Source organism: Amblyomma maculatum, chromosome 1, assembly GCF_055883805.1.
Source record: "Amblyomma maculatum isolate TAMU_Amacu chromosome 1, ASM5588380v1, whole genome shotgun sequence".
NCBI classification, from domain to species: domain Eukaryota; kingdom Metazoa; phylum Arthropoda; class Arachnida; order Ixodida; family Ixodidae; genus Amblyomma; species Amblyomma maculatum.
Genome location: NC_139344.1, coordinates 79,298,016 through 79,309,095, shown reverse-complemented (window position 1 = coordinate 79,309,095; position 11,080 = coordinate 79,298,016). Strand labels below are relative to the sequence as shown.

At 45.5% G+C, this 11,080-nt stretch overlaps 1 protein-coding gene across 5 annotated transcripts in view; it reads right to left on the bottom strand.

The window, feature by feature from the left end:
* Positions 1-3,226: 3,226 nt before the first annotated feature.
* Dora (zinc finger SWIM domain-containing dorado) overlaps positions 3,227-11,080 on the bottom strand; it is a 130,539-nt gene continuing 122,685 nt past the window's right edge. For all 5 annotated transcript variants that reach the window (XM_084588407.1, XM_084588409.1, XM_084588408.1 and 2 more), the window contains exons 25-26: positions 8,945-9,122; positions 3,227-3,521 (exon numbers count right to left, since the gene is read on the bottom strand). In XM_084588407.1, the coding sequence (XP_084444533.1) occupies positions 3,302-3,521; positions 8,945-9,122 (398 nt within the window). In that variant the 3' untranslated portion in view covers positions 3,227-3,301. The remainder of the gene's footprint in view (positions 3,522-8,944; positions 9,123-11,080) is intronic.

Sequence of the window (11,080 nt, the reverse complement as noted above, 5' to 3'; positions counted from 1 at the left end):
GCCCACCCCACAAATCAGTCTGCTACCCTTTGACTATCCCTTACCTTGCCCTTTGCATTACAAGCCCTGCCTATTTCCTTTAGACTAGAATGCCAGTAACTAGTTAGTTCCCTAATCCATTACTATGCATGCTTGTCTATATGTTACACCTATTATTTCCCTTTACAGATCACTGCATCATTCTCAAATTAAGTTGAACCTTTTTTTATTAGCCTTCATCTTTCTGCCCAATAGCAGGATACCAGTGGGCCTAATTGGTTCGGTCCAATTGGCAGGCTAAAAAGAACTGAAACCAAAAGGGAGGGAATTCCTGTGGTCCTACTTGGCTGGTAAGGGATAATTCATTATATCTTAAAGAGAGAACAGGGAGCATCACATTTCCAAGCCTCCAGGTGCAGATTCAACAGGTGAAGAGGGACACCCCCCTCTCCTCGCAAGAGAAATTTTCTGCGGGAAATGTCCCTCTTGCACAGAGGAAGAGTTTTTCAAATAAACAATAGTTTCTTGTGTACTGTGAATGTTTGCAGGCTTGTGGGACAAAATAGGTAGCAGCAAGCACTGCCCTCAAGTTACCAGTATGTCTACATTGCCATTTTTGTTTCACAGAGTATAATACGAGGATACAAGAACTAATTGCAAACTATGGTGGAGACTGGGCTTGCCAGTGGTAAGGCAAGCGACATACTCAGCAGCTTACTGGTAACTTCTGCTTCAATAAAGGAAAATACAACTACTTCTGTGCAGCAAACCTTGTGAACAAGGTTGCTGACCCAGATGGCGTGCAGCCAGAGTAAAAGGCTGAAAATCACTCATAACATAGAAAAATTTATTCTAGGATGAAATGCTAGGACAGTGACAGTCACAAGATTGTTAAAGTTTACACTAACTTGTTCTGTAATGGTAGCAAAAATGGGTAAGCAGTAGAACTGAACATAAGGTTTATAAATAATATCACAAAATTGCACAAACAGATACATAATTTGCAACTGTCTGTTGTAATGAATGCTCTAGCATCATGGTATGCATCTGAATGTCTTCCCTTCAGCACTGTTGCATGCATGAAATGTGAAGCCTGTGTTGTGGATGATGGGAGGTTTCTTTCGTGGACGGGTCAAAACTCTTCTGGCAAACAAACAAATGCCACAATGAAACATTGTACATGGTCACTTTGTCATTGTCAATTTGCCAGTGAATAATGATGAGAAATTTCTTACATGGCTTCAAAACACTAGCAATGTATGCTTTAAATTACAGCACAAGACGCAAGTTCTAAGCATTCTTGCTAACCAATACTGCTTATGAGAACACAGCTTTTTAACTTATGTGAGACCTTCTGTTTCAGTCATGAGTGATTTGACAGCAGACAAAATGAAAATGACACTTTCTAGATACCAAGTGTCACAAACGCTAACCTCATACTACTTGTATGAAGCAACAACATTATATATGTATGCACAGAAAAACAAATGGGAAAAAGGCTCTGCCAGAGAATAAAATTCAGGCACCCATGTGAGAGGTTCTAGCCTGTTAACTTTGAACCAAGAACTTTGTGGCCCACAGCTTGAGAACACGAAAAGAAAGGGCATGAAAAACTGATACTACTGCTAACTGCTTGGATGAAGAGCACAAAGCAGGAGCATGTGTCACTTTCACAAGCCCAAGTTTTTTTTTTTGTTTGTTTTCTTTTTCTCTTCCTCTGATGGCAATACAATGGACCTCCCAGAGACATGACCAGCAAGCTCCTCTACACAGCTTGCATATTTGATGAATGCAAAGTATGGTCGTATGTCTACAGTGACAATAGAGTGATACACTAATGATGATTAAACAGAGGAAAAAGGCAATGGTCACTAGGACGCACTGAAACACCACCATCGTCACCACAACAGTGAACAACAACAAACGAGGGAACAACAAACATCACCAGACACTGGAAAAAAGTGTTTTCACGACTTGAGCACTGATGTACCATGATGAAAAACACCTGAAAAACCCTCGACCAGCCACCCGATCCCACTCCTGTCCAGCCGCTGCATCAAAAGTTGAATGTTATGGGCAACCGCTGTTTTAATAACATGGTGGCCATGATGATGGCGGCAATGACACTAGTAGGCCACACTTCACGAAAGGCAACGCCGAGTAACTCGACATGGAGTGCAGCGACTCTGCTCTTGAATGAGCCGAGTCCTGAAGTATGACAGAAACACGTGCACAGCCCGTGCAGAAGCTCCAAGCAGACACACACGAGCAGCCACAGATGGCCATCAATCTGCATTCAAACACGGGGAAAAACTGACAATGGCATGCACCCATCTCAGCCCTGCTTCATGCCTGGCTCTGCAGAAGCTGCCACATATTAGGAGCTGCCTTAAGAACTATCGTGACACTGTCCTGTGGTATGTTACCCGACATACAGAAATAAAAAAAAAAATCCAATAATAGCATTTTGGGAAGCTACTACATACAAGTACAACAAACTAAAGACTATAGTTGCGCACAGACAACGCAAATATCTGTTTTCTTTTGAGCAAAATGGCAAACAAGATTATAAACTCACAGACACTGCCTCCTACTTTTGAGGTGACATGCACATACACAATGTATGTGAAAACAAAAACGGATATAGTGAATATAAAGCACCAGCTAAGGACTGAGCAATGAGAACAGCTACTATGTCAGTCAGTACACATTTAGGTCAACAGCATGCCTTAATCAGCTTTTGGGATGTGTTTACATCTGCAGCCAGTGCCGACCTTGGTTATGTTCAAGCTAGCACCACAACATTTTTTGCAGCTACATTCAAAAACCAAAGCACTAGCAATGCAGCTCCCACTGCCTGCTGCCAAGGGCATTACGCCTTCCATAGAGATATATCCAGAGCAAAGGAAAACCCCTGTGCCCTGCTGGAACACTTTTTAGACAAATGGTACCAGGACAAATGCTTCATTCACACACAACACGCACACACATAGTGGGAGTATGCAATAAATTAACAATGTTACATCTGCTATAAGTTGCAGAGGCATTCATTCACACAAACAACAAGGTCCCACAGACCAAAAAAGATCGCTGCAACGCATCAGAACTATCGATGGTGTCGGAAGTCGAAGAGTCCCCCTCAGTCGTACCCATCATTGCCTTTAGTGAGAACACGCAAGTGAATGAGGCTGTAATTGAAACTCATTTCCTACCAGTGTTCCTTAGTGTTTTCTTTTCTCGGAGAAAACACTAAGGAACACTGGTAGGAAATGAGTTTCAATTACAGCCATCAATTGCGTGCACCTAAAAGGCCATGATGGCGTCAGATGGGGGGACTTGATGACACCATGTTGTTGATGCGTTGCCAGAGATCTTTTTTGCAGGACTTGGAGCGCCGCAGGCTGTGCAGCAGTTCTGTGAACTGCACCATGCCACCGGGAGTTAGCATAAAAGCTGCACGGGCGCTGCGGAGAGTGTTGATGAATTCATCATACTCAACAGAGGTGATGTGGTACATCTTGGTGTGGGTGCAGGCGATGAACCTGCAGGGGCCAAAAGGACTACATGAAGCCACTGTCATGGAATAAAGAAGGAAGGTGGCAAAGAAACAGGGGACCACTTTCAGCATCAGAATAACCAAATGCACACAGCAATCTACTAACAAGCGACTACTATGGCTAGGGCTCATTCGCTTTTGAAGGTGTCCTCCTCATTATCATTGCTACTACTCAAGTTCAACAAATGTCTTTCTAAAAAGCACCAAGACACCGTCGAGGATGCTCATGTAGCACACCACTAAACAGTAGGAGTGTAGAATGGCTCAGTCCATGGACTGCAGCTTTGGAGAAAAACTTTTTTTTATGATTATTAAGGATGACCGAAATTGAAGATGTCCACACGCAACATAGAAAGGTTGAAGTAGGATCAACAAATGGGAGGATGGCATACGCTGCCTTGAAAAGCTCTTTTTCCAGGTAAGAGGGCATCTATTCGTCAAAAGAATGAGGTTTCTCCCTCTTTAAGTGGTGCAAATGACCAACGTCACAAATTCGGGACAGACCAGACATCAGATAATTATTGAACAAATGTTTCAAGCATCCGGTTTTGACACAGGTAATCTTCAACATCCCTGGGAGTAAAAAAATTTCTATTAAGCAAATTTTCTATTCCCATTTTCATTCATAGAGCTTCTTCACAGTGGAGTCAAACATTTTGGTCAGAAAGTGCTGAAAACTGGGAACACGTTGACACAAAAATTTGTATGCAAGCTCCTTGTAGGAATCAGTACACGCCGTGCAATCATTATACTGCAAACTTTGTGACACTGAAGCATAAAGGGGTAAGGTAAGGCCTGATGCTACCAGAGAAATATATTAAAATGAACAGAATAAATGTAATGGCAACATGTCCTCTGAATTAGAAGGTTGATGATGTGTCACGAAGTGGAAAAGCTACTGATATGCTGTACATATAACGTTTCGATAAAAACCGGAATATAGGTCGAATTTTGTTTAAAAAAATTGTGGCGAAAAGTCGACCCTCGTCTTATATACCGGTCATTGGCGGAAAAACTACGGAGGTCTTGCAACAATGGGCGGCTGAAGTCAACAGCCTTCATCACATCTCCATCGCCATCAGCAGCAGCGTGGCGTGGCATCGCCATTTTGCGTTTCCGTTGTCTGGAGCTAGCCACCATAGTCTAGAGTTATTCTGCTAAAAGCCAGCTTTTGACTTTTTTTGCTTCAAAATGCGCGGAAGCCGACGACAATTCACCGTCGCTTTCAAGAAAAAGGTGATTGAGTATGCGGAGCTTCACGGTAACCTGGTGGCACAGCATGCATTTGTAGTATCCGAAAAGAGCGTTCGGTACTGGCGGAGTCAGAAGCTGCATATTGCTACTTACAGCAACCAGAAGAAAACATCATTTCGTGGGCGGACTGCACCGTATCCAGAACTAAAAGCCAAGGTTGCGGATTTTGTACGGGAGCTGCGTGCAAGGTCGCTGCCTGTGACTGCCAAATGCATCCGCGTGAAAGCGGTACAGATTGCGAGTGCCTCGGGACTCTCAAGGACGCAGTTCAAGGGCTCGCCATCCTGGGTGCGGCGCTTCATGAAGAGGAAGGGCTTTGCACTACGGCGCCGTACTTCTGTGTGCCAGAAACTGCATGAAGAGTTTGAACACAAACTCATCGAGTTTCAGTGCTATGTGATTGCGCTCCGGCACCAGCGCGAGTACATGATGGGACAGATCGGAAACGCCGACGAAACACCCGTGTGGTTAGATATGCCCTTGAGCCGAACTGTTTCCAAGAAAGGGGCGAAGCAGATCAAGCTTCTAACTACGGGAAACGAGCACTCGCGATTCACTGTGATGCTCGCGTGCACAGCCGATGGGAAGAAGCAGCCCCCTTTCATCATTTTTAAGAGAAAAAAATTGCCGAAGGAGAAGTTCCCACGCGATGTCATCGTTCGGGCCAATGAAAAGGGCTTTATGAACGAAGCGTTAATGCTGGAGTGGATCTGGCTCGTCTGGAAGCGGCGACCTGGGGCCGAATCCACGAAAGAGTTCGCTTTCTCTCTCGTCGCCTCGCTCCACTGGTCGCGTGTCGCCACCAGGCGGGACCACGAATTTCGTTGACGTCACGAGCCATGTCAGTCAAATGAAAGCGAACGCGTTCGGTCGCTGTGTGTGGAACTCAGTAAGTGGCGTTCGCTTCAGGGCGAGAATCATGCCGTACGTGCCCTCTGTCGCCCCGCTGTTGTTTGCAGTGCTCAGCGAATGTGATCAGTGGCTTCGGCGGTCGTGCGCACATGACGATCCTTTCGACATGCCTGACGATGCCTTCCAAAGGTACTTCAGACTGTCGAAGAGGCTTGTACGCCAGCTATGCAAAGAGCTAAAACCCCACCTTGGCCCAATGAGGAAAAGCGCACTCAAAACAGAGCGGAAAGTACTCTGCGCGCTGCGGTTCTTTGCTACCGGAGGCTTCCAGGCGGCAGTCGGCAGCGAGGCAACTACAGTAAAAGCTTGTTTATTCGGACTTCTAGGGACCGAATTAACCGAATGTCCGAATTATCGAGAGAAAAAAAAAAAACATGCACAATTTTATCTCAACATACCTTTATTACTTAAAGTAATCACGGATGCTTGTCTGCTTTCCCGCAGAAACCTGCGCGGATACTATTTTCCTCAGTCCTTCCAGGTGCTCAGCAGCGCGCATGCCATCTGCAGTGCCCCAACAAAATTCCTCTAACACAACGAGGGCCTCTGCTGCTTCCTTCACAGTGCGAGGGGGCCGAGGCTGCTCCTCTCGCAGCCCCTTTTCCTCCTCCGAATCTTCCCCGTGCAGTACGTCCCGGACAATTTCTTCCTCAGTTAGAGAGCCGGCTGTAGCAACGCCGTCATCAATGCTGATGTAATCGGCGAGTGTCACCGCATCTGGCAGCACACCTCCGAAATCCGGGCAGTCATCTGCATTGTCATCTGGCGACACTTGTCGGGAGCCCGTTCTTAAGGGCCCGCAAAATTTCCACTTTGGTAGCCAAGTTCTTGGCCTTGTAGCTCTTTGGCCGTTTCACCGGTGTTGCCATCGGGGGCGAGTGCGGTGATACCAGCGCACAACAGAGAAGCAATGAGCCGCACTAAAGCGAGCAATCTTCAATACAACAGTGTAGCGCACCGACAGCAGCAAAACGACAAAATGGCACCGCCAGTAACGTTGACTCGTGAAAAAAGAAAAAGCGCCCATCCAACCACAAGTCGAGCCAAGTTGATTAATTGATGTCCATGGCGATGCTGCTTTTGGGTATCGCTATTGCGCCGCGTTCGTCTTATTTTCGTTTTCGAGCCTTGGTAGCTGCAGTTGTCCGAATTATCCGTTGTGCGGTCAAATCCGTCAGAATTAACAAGAGTTTCGTCCCATAGACTCCTATACATAATTCTAGGGACCAGGCGCGAAGGTCGAATTATCCGATTTTCCAAATTAACGGGAGTCGAATTAACGAGCTTTTACTGTATACGGCTCACGCAGTCGTCTGTGAGCCGAACAATTTTGGCCGTCGCTCAGGCAATCGTGCGTGTCGACACAGAGAAAAACTGGGTGTCATTTCCTTTGACTGCCGAGGAGAAGGCCTGCGCCAAGGCAGAGCAACCGAGATGGGACAGCCCAGCAAAGCCGATTGGCTGTTTTCTGCCCCCAGCGTTCATCCCACCCTTCTCCTCCAGATGCCTACGTCAAATTGACGTCACGGTAAAGCGAACGCGTTCCAAAGCAAACTATTTCGTGGATTCGGCCCCTGGTGCTCTCTTTGAGCGAACGCACATGCTTGTTCTCGACTCGTTTCGAGGCCACCTCACAGCCGACGTAAAACGGGCCCTGTGCGATGGCAAGACTGATCTCGTGATCTACCTGGTGGGCTGACGTCTGTGCTGCAGCCACTAGACGTTGTGCTAAACAAGCCTTTTAAAGATAGAGTGCGCGAGTTCTATAATGAATGGATGCCAGGCGACAACCCGACCGCCCCCACCGGCCGCCTGCGACGTCCATCGTTTGCGACTGTTTGTGGTTCGGTGTCGTCGACGTGGAAATCTCTGCCCGAAGAGATGGTGCTAAAGTCATTTAGAAAATGCAGCATCAGCAACGCGCTGGTCAGCACAGAGGATGATGCTCTGTGGGACGTGGGCAATGAGTGACAAGCACTCGTCATCCGACTCGAGTTTGGACGACTCTGATGACTCTGAGTAGACCAACGTTTGTGCACTTCGCATCTTTTCTGTGTACCGTACACCTGACTAATTTTTCAACAGTATCGCGCGACCATCGACCTGCGTGCTTGTCAGCGCCTTATTAACGGCGCTGAGTGGCGAAACAAACGAGGTACGCGCATATGTACACTTGCGCTTACTCTCGCTTCTTTCGCTGCTCCGTGCCATGATGATAAGGTGCTGACAAATGCGCGGGTCAATGGTAGCGTGATACCGTTGAAAAATTGGCCGGGTGTACATACGAGCACCATTTAAGTGAAAATAAATACTGTCACCACTGAAGCTAAGCAGCATTGGGCTCGGTCAGTACTTGGGAGGGAGACCACCTGGGAACACCGAGTGCTGATGGCACTTCTTTAAGCCCGTTATACTAAGTGGCACGGGCCGAGGCTCTTTATTTTTCTTTCCTTTTCTGCCTCAACATACCATATGTGCAACTGGTTGAGTCGCATTTGTTTCAAGGTAAGGGTGTCTTTTGGTACTTGTGCCATTGAAAAAGAATTTTTTCATTTTTATAATTTGTCAGTTAGGGGGTCGACTTATATTCCGGTCCGACCTATAGTCCGGTTTTTACGGTAGCTCCAAATACCACCCCTACGAATAAACAAATTTCGATCACAAGTTTTAACATTTTTAACAATTAATAAATTCGTGGCACTGATCCAAGCAGTTATATTTAATGCAATTGTGCAAAAGCATTCGTTGTACACACTGAATATATCACCACTGACCTTTAAACCTACCTCCTAGTCTTAGTCCAAAAAATTGGGGAAATCAGATGGGAATCAAACTCATGACCTTTTGGCAGCGAGTCAGACATGCTACCACTCACTACACAGACAACTTCACCATTCTACTTGGCTCAAGAGAGGCCTTGCGTGTTAAAAGTCTGAAGTGATATCTCCAAGCAACATGTTGAAAGGACCCATTAACACGACTGCATATTATCCTCAAGGTGGGGCTTAATTAATGCCCCCTTCAATTTTTAACTTAAATTTTTTTCCTTACTGTGCACTGTCCTTTCAAAACTTCACACAAAACCTGCATGTAATAGCATTAAAAAATTAGAACTCATCAATTTCACTATATGTGGGTTCAACTGCACAACATAAAAGTGCGCTACCAGAGACACCTGGTCATAGCTAAGAAACATGAAAATATATCTGGAGAGCACAGAAATGCAGCATCTCATATACTCACATTTGCTGGCACTTCTGGATGAGCGGTGTGAGGACATGAGATCGAATTGGCATAGACAGTGATGCCGAGCTGGAGCGTGATAAGTGATGGGCCGTGTCCGTGACAATATCGTACAAGATGAAGGGGCTGGCTACACTGTTCACTGTACAAATGCAAAACTCTTGCAAATAGGAGGTACCTGCACAATAACAACAATAAACTCATGTATGACAAAGTTAAGCCTGAATTTAACAGGAGTTAAATACAGTCAGGAAACAGTCAGAAAATGCAAAAAAAAAAAAAAAAAGAACTGGCATGACAAAGTTAATATTGATCAGTACAAAATTACCATTTGAATCAAATTAATTTATTGCATAACCTTTTGTGCCAGTAAGAAAGGTAGAGTACAAATAATACAAACATAAAATAAAGCCCCGCTAAACAGATTCTGAATGACACTGCAAGGTGGCTCGCATATTTATCAGTAGGCCACCATTCTATAAGCACCTAGAAAGTAGCTCCCGTTTTAGAAGAAATGCAAGGCATCAGAAATGGGGGATGTACAGCCGTGAGCAAAAGTGGTATACAACACTCAGCCAGTGGCAGATCCCGGGAAAATTGCATTGCAAGGACATATAGCAATAGCTATCTGGGATCGACACAATAGGGGTGGTTCCTCCTTTTATCCACATGCATGTGCCACAGTCATTGTACCTGTCGCTGTCGCTAGATGACATTTAGATGCAGTTTTTCTGAGCTCCGTCACCGGCTGAGTGTTGTATACCACTTTTGCACACGGCTGTACCTGAACAAGAATGGGCAACCTGAACGTCTTGGGATGTGAAAGTACTCTCCACAGTCAACTTCGGATATAGCAAATCCAGGTATAAATAATTACTGCTCTATTAAACAGTAAAAATGAAAAAACTAAGAGCAAATCACTCTTATTTGTATTTACTGCACTCGGTAGAACAGTGGATATACTGAATGTGGTGCTTTAACTGCTATCCCATGGCCCCTTTTTGCATGTGGAGCTGGGTCGGCTGTGTGGCCTTGGACACCTGTCGACAGCACAAGCGACCACATCACAAAATTTGTGCATTCAAGGGCAACTTTGGTCTTGCACTCATTTCCTACATGGCACTGCCATTATGCAGAAAAGCTGGAATTTGGTATGCTGCCTGGCATACATTGAAACTAAACCTAGTTGACCGAAGGCTAGCTAGCAGTGACCCTTGGCTGGTGTGTGTTGCTTGCTTCGTTGCCAAAGACATTGAGGAAACCAACAGCACCTTAGCCTGAGTGAGAAATCATGATATATTAGTAACAGGACTAGACCTCTCATGAAAGGCGGTCGCTAGTTCCAAAGCACTGCCCATCGTGGCTTCAAAATGAACCGAGCTAGGTCTAGTAACGCCTAGATAGTGGCGCACTGTCAGTATGCTGACAAGCAGCACAATGGTGCAGAAAACATGCTGCTGGCATGGGTACATTGTGAATTGTGGGGTTAAACATCTGGAAGTGACATATGGGCAATGAGCGCCGCCACAGTGTGGGGCTCTGAATTAATCTGGGCCCCCTGGGGTCTTAATGTGCGCCGATGTCTCTTACCATATGGGTAACCAAGTCTGGTTAATAGAGTAATGTCCCAAAGCAACACAGGCTGTGAGGAACATCATAGTGGCAGGTCTATTTCGACCACCTGGAGGTCTTTAACGTGCACTGATATCGCACAGTACATGGGCGTTTTGCTTTTAGCCTTCATCAAAAAGTGGCTGATACGGCCGGGATTTGATACAGTGTCCTTGGGTTCAGCAGTCGAGCGCCGTAATCACAGAGACGTATTGCAGCTCCATTCAAATGTTGCCACGGCAGCTGAGAATTGAACCAGTGACTAAAGATCAGTAAACATTAAATGCATTGGGTGTAGGTACAGTGTTTTCTTGTTTATGTGATACAGATAAGCTTACCTACTGCCACATTTTATATATCGAACTATTTCGAAATCCATTTAATAATGATATATTGCGAACTGATTGTACTGCACCTTTAGCAACATAAGCACCAAATTTATGAGGTCAGTTTATTTTATCACCAATGCTGCACGGGGCCTTAGAAATGACAGATCAGTTTCAATTTCCATGAGTTGTGACATCA